The following is a 22166-nucleotide window of genomic DNA, read 5'->3' as shown; positions in this document are numbered from 1 at the left end:
GACGATGTGTGACGAGGGAGGGGGTTGAGAAATGTGACGTCATATCAAAATGCGGCAACTTTAAATAAATATAGGCAATACGTTCTACTTAATTAAATGGACTTTTTAATAAAAGTTTTCTCCTACAACATCAGAGTGCAGCGCCACATTAAATACGCACAACAATGACAATAGTTTAAAGCGATTTGAAGCATAAATTTTGATTTAAAGCTTTCGTGACTGCAGGGATTCATATTCTTGGTTCTTTCGGTAAAGTCACGTAGAAGGGAAATAATAAAAAATATAAAACAATAAAATTCTCACAACGTTTCGACTGCAACACAAGCAATCATCATCAGGTGTGAAAACCACAGCAAGAAAAATTTCGTTTTCACACCTGATGATGATTGCTTGTGTTTCAGTTGAAACGTCGTGAGAATTTTATTGTTTTATATTTTTATTATTTTATTGTTTCCCTTCTACGTGAATTTACCAAAAGAACCAAGAATACGATTTGAAGCATGTTTTTTTTTTGGGGGGGGGGGGTGGGGGCAGAGCTTTGTGACGTCATATTTGAGGGGGGTCTGACTTTTTGTGACGCCGTGTGACGAAGGGGTGGGGGGTCAAAATTCGTCCCAAAATCGCGTGACGTCATTTATGGACGGCCTTGACCCCGGGGTGGTTTGTGACCTTCCACGAAAGCTGCTCGTGGTGCCACCCAAAAAAAAAAAAACTCCACAATCGGGCAGCAGCTGCAGCTGCAGATCATAGCTGATGCACAAATGGACAATTGAATTATGAACTAAACTATGTTGTTGTTTTTTTGTTGTTCTTTTACCATGTGTAAGGCCCTTACCACTGAGCTACGTAGCCCTATCTAGATTTGAAGCTTTCGTGACTGCTGGGACCCATACTCTCTGGTTCTTTCGGTAAAGTCACGTGGGTATAACTGTGGTTTTCCCACCTGATGATGATTGCTTGTGTTGCGGTCGAAACCTCGCGGCCGCAAATGATGGCTCGCACGAACTGGTTGATAACATCATCAAGTGGAAATGTATAGCGGCAGCCAAATGTTCTTAACGCGTGGTGAGGTTGATTCTAAATGTGGAGGTGGGGGGGGGGGGAACCGGAGGACCCAGAGAAAATTCCACGCGACCACGGGGAGAGAGAGAGAGACACGCAAACTCCAAATATACAGCAACAGGCATCGCCCACGGTCGGGATCGCACTCACGACCTCCTGTATATCAGGCGAGGTAGCTAACATCTCCTAGCCACCGTGGCGTCAGGGTCGGGATCGAATAACACTGCCCATAGACTCAGCACTGAACAATAGACTCAACATTGCACCATAAACTCAGCCACTGCACCACAGATTCAACACTGTACCATAGACTCAACTCTGCACCATAGACTCAACACTGCCCATAGACTCAACACTGCACCATAGACTCAACACTGCACCATAGACTCAACATTGCACCATAAACTCAGCCACTGCACCACAGACTCAACACTGCACCATAGACTCAACACTGTACCATAGACTCAACACTGCACCAAAGACTCAACACTGCCCATAGACTCAACACTGCACCATAGACTCAACACTGCCCATAGACTCAGCACTGCACCATAGACTCAACACTGCACCATAGACTCAACACTGCACAATAAACTCAGCCACTGCACCACAGATTCAACACTGTACCATAGACTCAACACTGCACCATAGACTCAGCACTGCCCATAGACTCAACACTGCACCATAGACTCAGCACTGCACCATAGACTTAACACTGCCCATAGACTCAGCACTGCACCATAGACTCAACACTGCACCATGGACTCAACACTGCACGAAAGACTCAACATTGCACCATAGACTCAACACTGTACCATAGACTCAACACTGCACCATAGACTCAACACTGCACCTTAGACTCAACACTGCACCATAGACTCAACACTGCCCATAGACTCAACACTGCACCATAGACTCAACACTGCACCATAGACTCAACACTGCCCATAGACTCAGCACTGCACCATAGACTCAACACTGCACCATAGACTCAACACTGCACCATAAACTCAGCACTGCACCATAGACTCAACACTGCACCATAGACTCAACATTGCACCATAGACTCAACACTGCACCATAGACTCAACACTGTACCATAGACTCACCATGCACAGTGACCCATAGACGAATCACCACACAGAGGCCCATAGACTCATCACAGCGACGATGATAATGATTCACTACTCCACTACTGATCCTGACGCGGTTGCCTGTGGCTTGGCCACCTGACTGTGAAATCGTAGCCTTTGGCTCTGCATCAACATCAGCGGCCATATGACAGCAAGAAGACCGGCTTGCGCTGAACATCATTGCACAATAGCAACAAGCATCAGTTCTCAAGAAATTGGTTTGTCAATCTCGATGATGATTTCAAAGTTGCATAGCTCCGAGTGGCTTCCTAATATTGGAAGGAAGAACGTTCCAGACGGCCGCAGAAGCAGCGGACCTGAAAGTGCCGCGCGATAATGCGGTGACCACCTGTCTTTGTTTGATGGCCAGCAAATTTTTTGAGTGTATAGTGGAGTGTATAGTAGTGTAGTGCATGGTGTAGTGTAATGTATAGTAGTGTAGTGCATGGTGTAGTGTAATGTATGGTAGTGTAGTGTATAGTGTCGTGTATAGTGTGGTGCATACTGTGATGTATAGTAATGTATAGTGTAGGGTGTAGTGTAGCGTGAGGTGTAAATTGTAGTGAATAGTGCAGTGTATAGTGTGCTGTATAGTGTAGTGTATAGTAGTGCATAGTGTTGTGTATACTGTAGTGTATAGTCGCGTAAAGTGTAAAGTATAGTGTAGTGTATAGTGTAGTGTATAGTAGTGTATAGTGTAGTGTATATTGTACTGTAAAGTGTACTATTTAGTAGTGTATATTTAGTGTATAAAAGTGTATAGTATTCTGAATAGTGTAATGTATAGTAGTGTATAGTGTAGTGTATAGTGTAGTGTATAGTGTAGTGTATAGTGTAGTGTATAGTGTAGTGTATAGTGTAGTGTATATTGTACTGTATAGTGTACTATTTAGTAGTGTATATTTAGTGTATAATAGTGTATAGTATTCTGAATAGTGTAATGTATAGTGTAGTGTATAGTGTAGTGTATAGCAGTGTATAGTGTAGTGTATAGTGTAGTGTATAGTAGTGTATAGTGTAGTGTATATTGTACTGTATAGTGTACTATTTAGCAGTGTATATTTAGTGTATAATAGTGTATAGTATTCTGAATAGTGTAATGTATAGTAGTGTATAGTGTAGTGTATATTGTAGTGTATAGTGTAGTGTATAGTGTAGTGTATAGTGTAGCGTATAGTAGTGTATAGTGTAGTGTATATTATACTGTATAGTGTACTATTTAGCAGTGTATATTTAGTGTATAATAGTGTATAGTATTCTGAATAGTGTAATGTATAGTAGTGTATAGTGTAGTGTATAGCAGTGTATAGTGTAGTTTGTAGTCGTGTAAAGTGTATAGTGTAGTGTATAGTGTAGTGTATAGTGTAGTGTATATTGTACTGTATAGTGTACTATTTAGTAGTGTATATTTAGTGTATAATAGTGTATAGTATTCTGAATAGTGTAATGTATAGTGTAGTGTATAGTGTAGTGTATAGTGTAGTGTATAGTGTAGTGTATAGTGTAGTTTATATAGCAATCCGAAAGCGTGCGATGCAGTGACCGTCTTTGCTCGATGGTTAGCCAAGAAACTGCAGCGAGGATGAGCGGAGTTGTCACACGATTATGGTTCCTTATCGCCCCTTGACTAGGTCGGGAAAGCGAGGGTGATTGCGCTTCATTTGTGGCGATTGCTTTGTGTGTGTAGTGAGTGCGCGTCGAGGTCCATCGTGACACCGCTGATAGGCGTTGTGGGATTGTGTCGTTGTTGTTGTTGTTTAACGGGTTATGGCGAGCGGTGATGCAGCGATTAGCGTTGCGCTGCACTACGAACCCGGCCACCCCGGGTTCGATTCCCGCTCACGGCAAAACACCGGTGACGGTTATCTGAACCGGTTCTGGCCCTCCCCTAAGTCAACTCAGCTTCAAATGAGTACCTGGTGCGGTGTGTAAACATCGCCACTGGGGAGACAAAGGCGGCGGGGCGTGGTTGCTGGCCACCCACCCCCTCGTGTGCCGTTCCGGCATTCATAGGTGCTCGCTAACAGCACTTTCCTATAACAGTCTGTTAAGGCTATATAGGGGGATCTTTTGTGCGTTTGTTTAACAGGTGGTCGACAGGCATCTGCTCAATATGAAGTTCGTCCTCCTGAGCAGCAGGTGAGGGTTCACCTCTTACGCTCATTACGACGTCACACTCAGTACACACAGAGTGCTTTTACTACGAATGTACCGCAATCACCTCTCTGCCCGGTCTCGTCAAGGAGCTAAAAACCATCATCAAGTGACACTCCGCTGATCCTCGGAGTGACAGCGGTGGCTTCTGGCTTGGCCATCAAACAAAGACGGTGGTCACGCATCATCGTGCGGCACTTTCAGATGCTATATAAACTACACTAGACAATACACTATACAATACACTATACACCACGAAACACTACACTATACTCTACACTTTATACTACACTATACTGTAAACTAACCTATACACTATACATTACATTATACACTACACTTTACACTACACTATACATTACACTATTTACTCCACTAGACACTACACTAAACACTCCACTATACACTACACTATACACTGCACTTTACATTACACTATACATTACACTATACACTACACTATACACTACACTATACACTGCACCATGCACAACACTGCACACTACACTATACACTACACTTTACACTGCAATAAACACTACACTATATACTACACTAAACACTACACTGTGCACTACTATACACTACACTATACACTGCACTATACACTACACTAAACACTACACTATACACTACACTAAACACTACACTATACACTACACTATACACTACACTGTACACTACACTGTACACTACGCTGTACACTATACTATACACTACTATACACTACACTATACACTACACTATATACTACACTATTACTACTATACTACACTATACACTCCACTATTACTACTATACACTACACTATTACTACTATACACTACACTACACACTACACTATACACTACACTATACACTACACTATTACTACTATACACTACACTATACACTACACTATTACTACTATACACTACACTATACACTACACTATACACTACACTATACACTACACTATACACTACACTTTACAAAATACTATACACTACACTATACACTTCACTATTACTACTATACACTCTACTATACACTACACACTACTATACACTACACTATACACTACTTTACACTACACTATGCACTACACTTTTGGCTCGGCCATGGAACACAGACGGATGCGCTTCTGCTTCCGTCTGGAGCGCTCTTCCGCTATTTGGAAGCCACTGGTAGCTACTAAACGTTTAAATCATCGTGAAGATTGACAAGCTCATCCCTTTAGAACTGCTGCTTGATGTGTCCAGTTGTCCTCCCCCCGCACCTCCCATTCACGGTTGTCTACGTATGGTGGTGAGAGATACATTAAAAATACAAACACTACAATATACACCGCTCCACACGCTAAATACTACACCACACATGACACTACTATACAGTATACTGCACTATACACTACACTACTATACACTACACCACTATATACAACACTTCACTACTATATACATTACACTATATGCTATACTACTATACACTACACTACTATACACTGCACCACTAAACACTCCACCACTGTACACCACTATACACTACACTACTACAATATAAAATACACTCTACGATACACTACACTACTATACACTACACTACTATGCACTACACTAGTGTACACTACACTACTATGCACTACACTAGTATACACTACACTACTATACACTACTATAAAATACACCCTACGATACACTACACTAGTATACACTACACTACTTTGCACTACACAAGTATACACTACACTACTATACACACCACTACTATAAAATATACTCTACGATACACTACACTAGTATACACTACACTACTTTGCACTACACAAGTATACACTACACTACTATACACTACACTATACACTACACTTTGCACTACACTATACACTACACTTTACACTACACTATACACTACACTATACACTACACTATACACTACTATACACCACAATATACACTACACTATACACTACTATACACTACACTCTATATTACACTATACACTACACTATACACTACTATACACTACAATATACGCTGTACTACTATACACTACACTATACACTACACTATACACTACTATACACTACTATGCACTACAATAGACACTACACTATACACTACACTTTACACTACACTACACACTAAACTATACACTACAATATACACTACACTATACACTACGCTATACACTGCACGCTACACTATACACTACACTACAATATACACTACACTATACACTGTACTACACACTACACTATACACTACACTATACACTACACTATTCACTACTATACACTACACTATTACTACTATACACTACACTATACACTACTATACACTACAATATACACTACACTATACACTGCACTACACACTACACTATACACTACACTATACACTACACTATACACTACTATACACTACACTATACACTACAATATACACTACACTACACACTACACTATACACTTCACTACACACTACACTATACACTACTATACACTACACTATACACTACACTATACACACGCACGTGCGCACGCGAGTCGTCTTGGCAGCTGCTGCTAGCTACTGACCGTGCGGTGTTTTCGCCGCCCGCCCCCAGTACCAGGGGCTGGATCACAGCAAATTCATCTACGACAACCTGGAGCTGTCGCGAGTCCAGGACCAAGCCTAGACGGGGAGCCGAGGAAGCCGGTCGACCCGCCTGGGAAAAAGAAGCACTTTGGACATCAAATTCTTTGGTTCTTTTGGAAAAGTCACGTAGATAAAAACAAAAAAACCTACGACGTTTCGAGCACAACGCAAGCGATTGTCATCGGCAGGATAAAAAAGGACATCTCCACTTTGGACATCTCCAGGGATTTTCTTCTTTCAACGGTTTTCTTCGACGGTTTTGCTAAACTTTGACTCCTGTGTCGTGGTCAAATCGTCAAATCTTGTAATCTACATTTCGTCCACTTCCCGCTGTCCAATCAATCCCCAATTTTGCACACATACTCGGATCCGGTGACAATGCATGCCTGCATCAAAATCGGCGCCGAATATTCAATGAATTGGCTCCTTGAGCGCAATTGACTTCTTGTATGGACGAATTATTAATTGTATATATTTGTGGCGGTCAAAAATGCCACGGCTCCTAAACTCTGCAATCGCTTCGCCCAAGATGCAGGCGCCACGTTTCTCAGTATCAATCCCAAATTTTGCACACGTACTCAGATCTGGAGGCAATGCATTTTGTATCAACATCGCCATCAATTAAGCAATTACATCGCTCGTTTAAAGCAATAAATATGTTGTATGGACGCCTTATTAAATATGTATTTGCGTACGTCATAAAAGGCCGCGGTCCCTAAACTCTGGAATCGGCTTGCCCAAGAATCAGGCGCGCTTGCTCCGTGTCAACGAGTTACGGGCACCACACAAACAAAAGTTGTACATTGAAGATTCATTTATAAAATAACCTATTAAATTTTGATTTAAAGCTTTCGTGACCGCAGTAATTCATATTCTTAGCTCTTTCAAGTAAGCGTTGATGCGGGAGCAGGCGCCTAATCATTGAACGTACTTTCTCGACGGCGAGTTAAACGTAGTCGTGAAAAAAAGTATCATTGTACGTCGTGGTTAAATATTGTAATAAAAAGCTTTAAATCTAGAATTAAAAAAATAAAAATGTCGTAGAGTTACCGTTGTCCAATCGATCCCACATTTTGCACACACACTGACATCCAGACACAATGCATGCCTCAATCAAACTCGCCATCAATTAATCAATCACTTGGCTCGTTTAAACCAATTAATATTTGGTATGGAAGCCTCATTCCACGAGTGCTTTGCAAACAGGTTTTGTTAATATATATTAATACCAACGTAGGAGTCGACACTTCGAAAACTTGCCTGGAACGTTATATTTGTACTATTTTTTATATATTTTTTTCCTTCTTTAAGGTAAACAGTCACATCAAATGCTTTGGTGTGTTTACAAAAGTTGTTTATTATTATGTAGTGCATCCAATGGGACAATGCATGTGTAGTGTGTCCTTTTATGGGGACGGAAACGTTGAGGCAACACGGTAAGTTTATTTTGAGCTGATATTAACTCTCTTACGCCCCCTATCTAGGGAGGCATGGCCTCCGGGATATTGTGACCTAAACACTGCCCCCTGCTGGCTCCCAGCCCTCCGGCTATCCATGTCCTAGGGGGAGGCTTGTCCTGGTAGGAAACGTAGTGGACTGGAAGCCCAACCGGGATTAATTCACAGGAGGCAGGGGATTCATTGTTGTGTATGTCTGTGGATGTCTGTCCACGTGGGAGGGGTGGGGCTGGGTGGGGAGGGGCTGGGTGAGGAGGGGAGGGTGGGGAGGGTGGGGCTGGGTGGGGTGGGGATGGGGTGGGGTGGGGCTGGGTGGGGAGGGTGGGGCTGGGTGGGGTGGGGCTGGTCACCCCGTGGTGCCCTTATAGTGGACTGGAAGCCCAACCGGGATTAATTCACAGGAGGCAGGGGATTAATTGTGTATGTCTGTGGATGTCTGTCCACGTGTATCCGGACACCCGGATAAAATGGGAGGGGTGGGGCTGGGTGGAGAGGGGAGGGTAGGGAGGGGCTGGGTGGTGAGGGGCTGGGTGGGGAGGGGAGGGGTGGGGCTGGGTGGGGGGTGGGAGGGGTGGGGCTGGGTGGGGAGGGGCTGGTCACCCCGTGGTGCCCTTATAAAACTCAACGTTTAACCTACTCACGCCGACTTGTGCCCGCCCTCACAGTCGGGAATATTTGTGGAATACACCTCGTGGTGCCGCCCTTGACCCTGACCATTGGCAACCCAACGTTCCTACCAGCTGCCTCCGCAGGAATGTGTTCCTGATCCCGATCCTGTGTTTACATGGGGCAATGCAGGTGCTCAATGCTGTACAATGGTGTTGGCAAATATTGTAAGAGCTGCTTCTACTGCCACCAAGCATATGGACTACAAACACATTGAACATGAACTTGATTGCGGGTCTTGAAATGTATGAAACCATTCGATTGGCCAAACTTGCCAATCTAGGATATGCAATGACAGCAAATGGATCTCTGCAAGTCAAACATTTCGATGTCAAGAAACGACTTCATTATGTTGAACAACTCATTCTCAATAGCCTATGATGAGCAAACACTACTCGTTGGAAGTCTACAAGACTCAGTCAATGAAGGCGATTCACAAGGAATCACTTTGGGCGATGCATTTAATTATTTGTTCACAAATCATCTTGCTGGCGTACTAAAAACAGGATCCAAATCACTAGGAATTATGCATTACGATGACAAATACTACTTCACTGATTCATATTCATGTGGTCAGAGAGGTGCACCAGCAAGCAATGGCAGAGCATGCATAATTTAGTGTCACAATTTAAGAACTTGAACGAATCTGCAGACGATCAGCAGGATCAAGAAATGTTCAATTCACCATCAACTTCATAGATTTTAATCAAAAATATTACATTGCCGATCCAGGAATGTGAGAAGAAGAAGATTAATCAGCACATCTGCGAGAGGCAGTGCAAGAAAATATGGCAGCACAAGTTGAATCGATGCCTGTACAAACATCAGTCATGGCTTCGATAGATTGTGATCAGCCAAATGTGGAAGATGAATACGAAGTCTCTGATAATACGAAATATGGCGTAAAACAACCAACAATATTCTGAACGAAGCACATGAATTAAAAGCTGAAGAGTTTGCATGGTTCTACCTCTTCCCAAAAGGAATCAATGGACTCAAAGAAGTAAGATCTGTCAAAATCACTCCATTGGACTAATTTCAATTCAGGATTCTGCGTAGTGATACACGATTTCAACGAAGCTACTGCCTCTTCGACGCATTATCAATGTTCGAGTATTATCGCATCCAATCTCACATATCACCTTGTGGAAAGAAGGTTCAAGGACAAGATGCTAGAGTAGAAGATCTTCACCTCTACCTTAACAACCTTCGAGGATCAGCTGCATATTGGCAAACAGTGCCGAATGAATTGATTGGACAAATACGTTCAACAGGACCACCAACATGCTTCGCGACATTCAGTTGCAATAATTTGAATTGCCTTGATATGTGCAAGGCACTCTTAATAGCTGATGAAATACTCGATGAAGATCAAAATGAACTCAACATATATGCCACACAACGATTGATCGAACAGTATTCTGTCATAGTCACTCGACACTTCATTATTCGATTGAATGCACTTGTGAAATTCTTGACAACTAATCATAAAGTGTTTGGTGGTCAATTTAAGGGTTACTGCTGGCGAATCGAGTTCCGAAATCGTGCAAGTCCACATCTACACATGCTGGTGTGGATTGAAGATAATCCCTCATTCAATATACCTGAGGGACTCAATCAAATTGATCAGGTGTGCACAGCAAAAACATCTGACGGGAGTTCTGAGCTATATGAGCTCGTTAAAAAGTGTTAGGTTCACCATCTTACTAACCATAGCCTTAAACTGAGTCTATTTTTTGCAAGTATTTTTAAAAACTACCAAACAATATTCCTTGTGTTAAAATAAAGACTAAAAATAATAAAATAAACTCATTAAAAAAAGTTTTTGGAAAACAACGATTTTATTTTAAAGTGCACTGAACAGTGAAAAAAAAATGCAGCCGTCACCAAGGTGATCAGAATATTTTTCGACATTTGTAACTAAAACATAAAACCGTGGGGCGCTCCTTTAAGATCACTTATATCTTCATCGATGACCAAGAATTGCTAAAGAAAGTTATCAACAAATGTTACTCAATAGCATAACAAAATACCATAACATTTGTAGTAATAGAGCGCGGCTCTCTCAATTTGCTATTAGCAATGTCAGGATGCTGCTTAGTTGGTTGACATGGCTTGATGTGTTGGTAGCACGTTTGGATTCTAGATTTAAAGCTTTCGTGACTGCAAGGATCCATACTCTTTTGTTCTATTCGGTAAAGTCACGTAGGTAAATAATAAAACAACAATAATCACGACGTTTCGGCCACAACACAAGTGGCCTTCATCAGGTGAAGGGACGAGCCTGTCTGGAGGACAGCGCTGGAGTGGAAGAAGCCACGCTTAGATCACGACATTTAAGCTTGTGATCTAAGCGTGGCTTCTTCCACTCCAGCGCTGTCCTCCAGACAGGCTCGTCCCTTCACCTGATGAAGGCCGCTTGTGTTGTGGCCGAAACGTCGTGATTATTGTTGTTTTATTATTTACCTACGTGACTTTACCGAATAGAACCAAAGAGCACGTTTGGAATCATCTAACCTATTCCATGCTACAATTCTAGTATTTAGGTTGTGAAGAGTTCGAACAAACTATAATATGAAATAGCTTCACGTGTTCCTTTGTAAACTAAACACAATTAAAAGGTAAGGTGCAAGGTCCTAGGCAATGTAGAATATGCGTTATATGGGATATCACCTTTCAATAATAAAAAAACCTAGTATGAAATTATAATATAAGTTCATCTGCAAATCTTGAGCAATATTTTTAGTTATCAAAAGTGAAAACTTAACCACGTAAGTAATAAGTATTTGGAGCAATTTAAACGCACATGTCAACTTGATTATGATAGAGAATTTTTTTTAATGCATAAATAATAGCTAAACTAATTACAAATACAAAGACTTGACAAATACCTTCGAAATAATTTGTTACAAATCTACTAGGCTTTTATTATATTTTGGGATAACCAAAGATATGTTTTTGTTATCTATATATAGCAATCACATTATACAGCAAAACCTTGGATTGCGAGTAACTTGGTCTGCGAGTGTTTTGCAAGACGAGCAACATTGTTAAATAAATATTAATTTGATAAACGAGCGAGAGGTCTTGCAATACGAGCAGCACGTAGACGCTTCGTCTGCCGAGCGTCACGTGATCACAACTGACGTGCGAGTGCTTTGATATACGAGTACTTTGGAATAGAAACACATTTCCAGAACGAATCATGCTTGCAATCCAAGGTTTTACTCTACATGCCATGTATGTACTTTACTTCCCTTCGACTAATATACTCTCATCAAGAATAGAAGTTGCCACAGGAAGGTGAGAAAAAAATTATGGGTTTAGATATACTTCACATCACGTTGCAGTCAACTCTTCTTAAAAAAGCACTTCAACATGTCTACGAGTAGAAATAGCTAAGTTCTACGCTTCATGGAAAACGTAAATTACGTAATTATCAACATTTTCCCTTCTACTAATGATCGACAATAATTTTGACATACATTGTATCACACAAATAAACTTTTATGAAACGAAATTTTTTCAAAGCAACTCATTATGCATACAAATATTAAAGGAGCGCCCCATGTTCTTGGTTCTTTCGGTAAAGTCACGTAGAAGGGAAACAAAGCTTTAAATCGAAATAAAACCGTTTAAAAAAATTGAAGGAGTTTATTACAAAGTGGGATGGGTGCCCACCCCCCATAGCTACTCGAATGACCTCACCCTCCCTCCCTAGGTTTAGGAGGTGACCACTTCAACCCTCTCGAAGGGCCAAGCACTTTGTTTGCCAACTGGGCCAGCTGATCCCCTAAGCCTCCCGTTTTCAAATGTTTCAATAAATGAGGATTAATCCCCCCCACCCACAGCCAGGATCTCCGAGGGAAGCCACGGTGGTTTCGAAATGTTAACTATCTTTCCTGGTACACAGGAGGTCGTGGGTTCGATCCCGATGTTGTACATATATATATGCCATTTCGAAAAATGTATATTGAGAGTGATATATTTCGATTTAAAGCTTTCGTGACTGCAGGGATTCATCTTCTTGGTTCTTTCGGTAAAGTCACGTAGAATGGAAATAAAATAATAAAAATAAAACATAATTAAATAAAATTCTCACGACGTTTCGGCCACAACACAAGTAGCCTTCTTCAGGTGAAGGAACAGAAGTGCTTCAAGTTTGAAGCGCTTCAAGTTTGAAGCGCTGTCATCCCGACAGTTCTGTTCCTTCACCTGAAGAAGGCTACTTGTGTTGTGGCCGAAATGTCGTGAAAATTTTATTTTATTTTATTATGTTTTATTTATATTATTTTATTTCCATTCTACTTGGTGACTTTACCGAAAGAACCAAGAAGAATAGTGATGTTGCCTATTTTTCTACGTGATTGTTCTCTTTCTTTACATACCTGGATTTAGCGCGTTCTATTAAAAACGGAGGCCCGTGAACGCCTCCCTTGAGACAACAAAGGCCAAAGGAGCACCCTCTGCTGCTTCGGCAGTGTCCATCAAACAAGGGAGACTCGGCATCTGGAGATTTATTATTCACAAGCCTTGGCTTGGAAAAGTTGTAGAGTTTGGATTGACCTCCACCTCATAGGAATATTTTCAAACATCATGACATTAAACGTAATTTTTTTGATAGAATATGATGATGCAGCTCAGGTCAAAAGGTTTAATATGACTTTTGCATATTTATATTAACAATTACTTTGACCGCATACGGTCTGGGATAAGCCGGTCAAACTTAATAATAATGCAAGGGGTACAAGCAAGCCACACCCGACCGCCTTTGTCTTCCCAGTGGCAATCTTTTTATATGCCAGACCAGGTTTTCATATTTCGGGTAACTTCACCTAAGGAGGAAGTCATTAGCAGCAGATAACCACACTGTATGGATTGAGGTGGAATCAAAGTAGGTAAACCAGGCCACAGAGTCAAAATATACTCCAAAGGGCAATTAAGAACATCTGCGTTCCAAGCCTTGAGACGACCTCCAGAGGAAGGGGGGGGGGGGGGGAGTATAGCCGAGGTGGCAATTACTGGCGTCAGGATGTCCAGGCAGCCAGATCAAAAGGTCCACTAAAAACTGACCAAATGAATGTCAGGGGCGTGATAGTGGAAGGAGCTTTAGGCTTTTTATGTGTCTGATGGAAGAAATCCCAATACCAAAATCACACAAGTCAGTCTTGCAACGGCAAATTCCGGGATTGTCACCCGTAACCAGCCAAGCGTCAAGAGTCTTGTAGAGACGAAGGTTTCTGTGTCGCTAAGCGTTCTGCGCTGACAGACTCCTGAGTATCGCTGAAAGTTTTTTATCCTACGTTTATTTTCCTTATGTTTTAAGTCCCTTTCAGAGTCAAGGAATTCAAAAAGTCGTGCTGCACTAAGCTAAGAGTTGTGCGAATGCACTTTCATATAATACCGTGATCAGCTCAGACGTGCGAGAAGTTAACTGGAGATGTGATTTATTCATCAATATCAAGCTATAGTCCAGATGTTCTGTGAGTTTTAGAGAGTTTTGGGGAGTTCGCAAGGAGCAGCGGGGCTGGCGCACAGCAGGATACCTCGCGGCGGAGTTGCGTATGGTCGCGTTACCACGAGACAGCCTATTGTTTTATTTTAATCACGTGATTGTGAGATCTGATCGTTAACGTTTTATAACGATTTGATGCCTATTTGATGAGAACGCATTCTGTGTGAATATTGCCATTGTGAGGCGTTGCCTATTCTGGGTTAACCACGTGATCGTGAGATTTGACCATTTATGCTTTTATGATCATCCAGTACGGATTGATGAATACGTATGTTTGCATGGGTACTTTTGTTGGAATTCTGATGATAAGAGTTGTTGGATGTTATGGTAAGTTGAGATTAAAGTTGCCGAGTTTAAAAAACAGATATTTGAGTGCTTATTTCCTAAATTTGTGCATCATTGTCGTAATGAGGAACTCTATCCTGCGGTGAGATCTGAATCCCGAGACCTGACATAATTACACACATAATTGTTAAAGCGAGAACCCTTGATGTATCACGATTGATGATACATACCCTAGACAAATAGATAACACGCACATAATCACACACACATTAATCAATAATTTGCTTAACACACATTCTTAATTACACTGAGTGACACAATTTTTTTTTATTACACTTAATAACATACATTTACATATTATTGGTTCTTTCGGTAAAGTCACGTAGAAGGGAAACAATAAATTAATAAAAAACAATAAAATTCTCACGACGTTTCGACTGCAACACAAGAAATCATCATCAGGTGTGAAAACCACGGCAAGAAAATTTTAAAAAGTGGTGCTAACGTAATAAAAACCGCCACTTTTTTCAAAATTTCTTGCTGTGGTTTTCACACCTGATGATGATTGCTTGTGTTGCAGCCGAAACGTCGTGATAATTTTATTGTTTTATATTTTTATTATTTTATTATTTCCCTTCTACGTGACTTTACCGAAAGAACCAAGAATATGAATCCCTGCAGTCACGAAAGCTTTAAAAAAAATACATTTACATATTTTTACATTTTTTTTATAATATATCAATAAAGATAAAACATTTTATCACAATATATACAACATCGATTATGACGCTAACTAGGAGATGTTAGCTACCTAACCAGGTCGTGGTTTTGATTCCGACCCCTGATGCCTGCTGTATATTTGGAGTCTGTGACTCTCTCCCAGTGGGCGTGTAGATTTCTATTGGGGCCGTCCAATTTTCCCCTCCACATTTAGAATCCACATCACGCGTTTAGAGTATGTGGCTGATAGAAATGTCCACATGATGACGACGATGATAGGCCACTGCTTTGGGCTATCATTTGTGATGGCCAGGTCGCTTCTGAAAAAGAGCTACATAGCTCATAGGGGCCTTCCTTTGGAAAATAAACAAAAAATCAAATATGTATAGAATCAGAATATGTATTCATATTGGAGGAATCCGATGAGCTACAAAGCTCTTTTTTCACCGATGTACGGTTAGGGGTACGGGGAATTCATAACGTTACTGCAACAACAAAAACAATACTCACAAACACGATATGAGGTGCAACGAATAGGAAAGGGTAACCAAATCTCTTTCGAAATATTTTCAATTAAAAATAAACTATTTTGTATCTTGCCAGGTAAAGCCCACCGAGCGTTTGAGCTTCTTTTTTTCAGAAGCGTCCTGGCCTGGCCATCGCGAACGAAGAACGATTGCCATTTAATGGAACAATGTTCACCACAAGCACCGTGTGTGGTAAATGCAGTAACTTGATTCCTTACAAAATGTATCTATTTGGTGTTGGAACATCTTAACACCTCCTGTTTTATTGCCAGAAAATGTAAAACCTATTCTTATTTTTTTCAGAAGTAAAAACATGTTTAGAAAAGTAATTAAATTGGTTGAATAATTTACCATGGTCTACCATGGACCAAGCCCGATGATTAACGCATCTGGCTATCGTATTGATCGAGCAGCATCAAGTTGCGCGGCGATCCATCACCCCATTTGAGGAAATCCTCGACCGATGGGGCCGGCATGCAAGCAAAGACGCACAATAACTTTATTGCGAGTTATTGTAACCTTTAAATTTGTTTCTATCGATAACTGTTACTGTGTAGTGACGCCGACACATGTTGTACTTTATTCGGAGCCTTTATTCGGACACAGCACTATCGAGGCCCGGGCTTCTTTCCTTTCATATTTTCCGAGCCACCTTTCTGGAAGCTTCGCTCACCCCACTTTGCTTCAGCCAATCCTCGTCCTCCTCCTCCAACAGTTGTCAACCGTCGCCCCCTACAGTCTAACCCTCGCTTCCCGCCTTTTACGTTTGAATCTCTCTTCCAGTCCCTTTCAATCTAATTTCCTGAACAATCGTCTTTGAGGCCTCCCTGCACCAATCAGAGGCCTTTATTGACTGCCTGACTGTTCGCCCCCTGCTGGGATTGCTCATCGTCAGTTGTCGTTGACACCGCTAAAGGCAATGAACTCAACATGAACGCAATCGACCAACAGATTTCAAACACCAAAAAACTGAAACAGACCCTTACAAAGCCATTCATGCAGTTCCCTTGGTTGTACGCACAATGGCAATTCCACGTGTGTCGCCATTCTCTAATAAAATTACGTTTTGCGTGTTTTTTCGATTGGTTCTTTATCAAAGTGCGTGAAATAACAAGAGCCCCTTTCGTCAATCCACCACCGCGTGAATGTCTCTCTCTGCAGCCTGTTGGTTATGGAGGCTCTTTGACCATACGTCACCACGCTGAGAAGCCTGGTTTCGAATTACAGGATTTGGTTGCCCGTGATTGAACGTGGGGTCTCAAGTGTACAGAATACACCTCACCATTTCCCATTCTTCCCATTCTGATGATTTTCTTCCAATTTCGTTTCTGATTATGTATGTGCGTGTACGTGTATGTCGTCGGAACGGAAATCGGAAGAACACCTAAAATAAAAAAAGTGTGTTGATAACTACTTCAGGTCAGAAGATGTAAGTTGCCATGGCTCCCACCACAAGGCAATGCGGGAGGGCTGCGTGTAGCAGAGTTTGGTGCCAGCTATCTTAGAGTGCAGCGGTCATGTCGCTACGGTTCTCTGCGGCGAGTCTAATGTATTTCAAAATAGCAGCGATACTAATCCTATGCCTCTCTAAATAAAATGTAATGCCAAGTCGCTTGTGCGTTCCGAGATTCAGTGGTGAACGGGACACCCACCAACCCTGCAACTTGCAGATTTCTCGGAACGGGAGATGGGTTAACATACAAAGCAACCGAGAGCTCCACCTCACAATCAATAATCTCATACGGATGGAGCAAAAGAACAGATCACTCCGCTCCACAGCCCTAACACCACTCCGACCACCAACAACCAAAACCACACAAACCACGGGATTGTTGGACAGATATTTCTCAGTTGCAGCACCACACCCTGTAGAACGACCTTCAAGAAGCAATCTGCACACTCGACTTCAAAGACAGAGATCCCACCCCCAAAGACTTAACAGACTTTTGTGGGCAAGTGCTGTTCGCGAGCACCGCTGAATGCTGGCAAGGTGGGTGTCCAGCACCACGCCTGGCCCCTTTTGTCTCCACCCAGTGTTGCGATGATCACACATCGCACCGAGTAGCCAATTGAGGCTGAGCCGACCTAGTTGATGGCCCAGTTCAGATAATCGTCGCCGACGTTGGACGCGAGCGAGAATCAAACCTGGTTCTCAGAGTGTTGAACCGCGTCGCCACCGTTCATCACTCACGACACGTGCAGCCAATCGCGAGTGGATGACGCCCGGCCGCCATTTTGTCAACAAGGTGGTGGCGTTTCCTACTACACTCCGCAACACCCGGTACTCATTTGAGGCTGAGTCGACCTAGGGGGAGGCCCAGCACCCGTTAAGATAATTGTCACGACGGGATAGGGCAACGCATGGGACAGGAGGGGGAGAGTAGGTGTAGTTGTTAGTTCGAGAAGGGTCTGGAATAACGTTGAAGTCATCTATAAGCATGGCGATGTTTGTTCAATACCAGTTACATTGCAAGGTTTCTAGCTATGTCTGTACGTATGTACGGTGAACTTCTTTCTCACTGGACATAACCAACCGTGCTAATCGGAGGTTCACAGGAAGGACAACAAACTAAACGCAACCAAACATAAACGATAAAGAAATTAGTTTGTCAATCGAGATGATTTCAAACTGCACAGCTCCAGCGGATTCCTAATATCAGAAGTAAGAGCGTTGCAGGCGGCCGCAGAAGCAGCGCATCTGAAAGCACCGTGACGGTGCGGTCATTTGTGGCCGGGCACTTTGTGTGTAATGAGCGCGTTCGGCAACAGGAACAGCGAGCACTGAACGCTGTTCTGCATCGGAAGAGAATTGACCCCCAACTACTCCGAGCCCCCCCCACCCACCAATTAATAATCTGCTCCCTTACCAAACGAACCCCCCCCCCGCCTCCGGTCACCACTGCCGATGCAGAGTGCCACCTACAGGCCCTGGAATCTGAGGTTTTCGCCGAGCTGAGAGCCTCGGCTCGGCTCGAGTTCGTGGTGAGCGGCGACCCCGACTGCGAGGTGGCTGCCGCGCTGTGGTACAAGGGCAGCCGGGACCGCTGGGTCGCGAAGCTCCACGGCTCCTCCTGGACCACGAGAGACTTTGCAGCCACACGCACTCCCTATACACACTGTCTATACACTGTCTATACACTCACTGCCTATACACTCTGCCTATACACACTGCCTACATACAAACTGCCTATGCACACTGCATGTATACACACTGCCTTATATATACTGCCTATACACGCACTTCCTATACAAACTGCCTACACACTCACCGCCTACACACTCAGTGCCTGTACACTCACCGCCTGTACACTCACTTTCTATATACACTGCTTATATACAAACTGCCTATACACTCACTTCCTATACACACTGCCTACATACAAACGGCCTATGCACACTGCATGTATACACACTGCCCTATACATACTGCCTATACACTCACTGCCTATACACTCTGCCTACATACAAACTGCCTATGCACACTGTGTGTATAGGCAGTGTGTATAGGCAGTGTGTATATAGGCATAGGCAGTGTCTACAGGCAATGTGTATATAGGCAGCATGTATTTAGGCAGCATGTAAATAGGCAGTATATATGTAGGCAGTGTGTATATAGGCAGTTTGTATATAGGCAGTGGGTAAATAGGCATAGGCAGTGTCTATCGGCAGTGCGTATATAGGCAGTGTATGTGTAGTGACAGAGCGCTGACTGTTGTACAGCAGCTGCTACTGCAGGTGGGCACTTAACGCACACGCCGCTGAGCATATACACGGTGGGTGTGCCGGCAGGGCGGAGGAACTGGGGCAAGGGTCACGGTAGACCTCGTGGGGAAGTCCCTGGAACCCTCTAGAGGGTTCGAGAAAGGGAGGCACGGCTAGGACAGAGCCAAGCCACGCCGAGGACAATCATAAGCAGCGGAGAGCGAGAGCTACGGGCTGCCGGTTCAGTGATTGGACTCGTATCGTCGTCGCCCTTCGCCCGATCACTGCGCGGCCGGACAGCAGTTGGCGCGTCGGAGTCGACGGAGTCGGTGCAACGCGGACGGAGTCGTGCCTGGGACTGGGCGTGCGGCAGCGGGGTCGTGTGTCAGAGGGAGAGGGGGTCCTAGTGGTGGCGTGAGCTTGGCAACAACGAATATTGAGGGCAGAGCAGTGCCTCCTGCGACCACCTCGTCTCCGGGTGACTGTGTGTGCGACGCACGCCACCCGCACACACAGACGACACTACATATATTTGGGCAGTATGTATATAGGTAGTGTGTATATAGGCAGTATGTATATAGGCAGTGAATGTATAGGCAGTTTGAATATAGGCAATGTGTATAGGCAGTGTGTATATAGGCCGTGTGTATATAGGCTGCGAATGTATAGGCAGTGTGTATATAGGCAATGTGTGTAGGCAGTGTGTATATAGACAGTGTGTAGGCAGTGAGTGTATTGGCAGTATGTATGGACAGTGAGGGTATAGGCAATGCATATAGGCAGTGTGTATATAGGCAGTTAATGTATAGGCAGTGTGCATATAGGCAGTGAATGTATAGGCAGTGTGTATATAAGCAGTTAATGTATAGGCAGTGTGCATATAGGCAGTGAATGTATAGGCAGTGTGTATATAGGCAGTTAATGTATAGGCAGATTGTATATAGATAGTGTGTATAGGTAGTAAGTGTATTGGCAGTATGTATGGACAGTGAGGGTATAGGCAGTGTGTATAGGCAGTGTGTATGTAGGCAATGCATGTAGGCAGTGTGTATAGGCAGTGTACATAGGCAGTGTGTATATAGGCAATGTGTATAGGCAGTGTCTATAGGCAGTGTGTATATAGGCAATGTGTATAGGCAGTGAGTGTATTGGCAATGTACATAGGCAGTGTGTATATAGGCAATGTGTATAGGCAGTGTGTATAGGCAGTGAATGTATAGACAGTGAATGTATAGGCAGTGAATGTATAGGCAGTATTATAGAGGCAGTGTGCATGGACAGTGAGTGTGTAGGCAATGTGTATGTAGGCAAACACACACTTGTTCTTGGAGGCAACACGTTTATTACAACACCCCAACAGGGTAACTTCATAAAGTACACTGATTCTACATCTAGGTGATAACTGCACGGTTAATCAGACCACGACGGAGTAACTACATAACTGGGTCAGTCAGTAACACACTGCCTGACCCACGATGCCACGAGACGTAGCACCGACGGGTCCCATTCCAACAGTTTTTTTTTCAGTTTCATTTATTAGGATTTACCCTGTGAGCCATTCGGCTCTTGATTTGGGTGCAACCGCAACAAACAATACAATTACAGAGAGCCTCGATCGCTCTCGGAACTTCCCTTTTATGCACCCAAGCGTGGCCTCGCTCCGCCCCCAGCCACGCCCCCTTTTAGATCCTACTAGAAGGCTCTGGGCCATATCACGTGTCTCTCGAGCCCCCGTTCAGGCCCCCTTGCTAACCTGTCTCGGTCACGTGCTCTCTCGAGTTCACACAGAGTATCACGTCCTCAGTTGCTCTCTCTCCGACTTTCACCAGAACTATGCCTACTAGGGCCCACTTCCATGCCATATCAACTCTGGTGCCAGAGAGAGACGTACAGTTCCGCTCTTGTGACAGCTGGTTCTAAACACCATAGTGACTCCAAAAAGTCACTACATCACCCCCCCCCTCCCTTTACAAAACACAGCCGTCCTGACTGATCGCCATTCCCTTAACCATAACAACAACAGTAACAAGAACCAACAACCAAAACAAAATGCCTCCCAAAAATTACCTGTGCAACAAAAACCAAAAACCCAACAACAACAAAGCAGCAACCATCGCCCAGACAATGTGTACATCAACCGAGGAGCACCCAAAAAAAATATATATTTCCGCAAACACATGACCAACACAACCCCCAGACAATGTACATCCCTCCAAACACCCGCAACATGTCACAACCCACGAGCACATGAAGTCGAACCGGCAGCACAATCCTGCTCGTGTGTGTGCGATCGTGTGTGTCCAATCTCCAATGGTGTAGGGATAAAT

The 22166-nt window shown here is 43.2% G+C and overlaps 1 protein-coding gene across 1 annotated transcript in view; it reads left to right on the top strand.

Annotated features, from left to right (window-relative positions):
- Positions 1–8098, top strand: part of LOC116957391 (uncharacterized) — a 47937-nt gene extending 39839 nt beyond the window's left edge. Inside the window, exons 7-8 of the mRNA XM_076055858.1 lie at positions 4285–4334; positions 6936–8098. Coding sequence (XP_075911973.1) covers positions 4285–4334; positions 6936–7007 — 122 coding nt within the window. The 3' untranslated portion in view covers positions 7008–8098. The remainder of the gene's footprint in view (positions 1–4284; positions 4335–6935) is intronic.
- The last annotated feature ends 14068 nt before the right edge of the window (positions 8099–22166 follow it).

Source organism: Petromyzon marinus, chromosome 73 (genome assembly GCF_048934315.1).
Source record: "Petromyzon marinus isolate PM22_M1 ecotype Great Lakes invasive population chromosome 73, UKy_Petmar_22M1.pri1.0, whole genome shotgun sequence".
Lineage (NCBI taxonomy): Eukaryota > Metazoa > Chordata > Hyperoartia > Petromyzontiformes > Petromyzontidae > Petromyzon > Petromyzon marinus.
The sequence above is the reverse complement of the archived record's forward strand: the minus strand, read 5'-3'. Positions and strand labels throughout refer to the sequence as shown.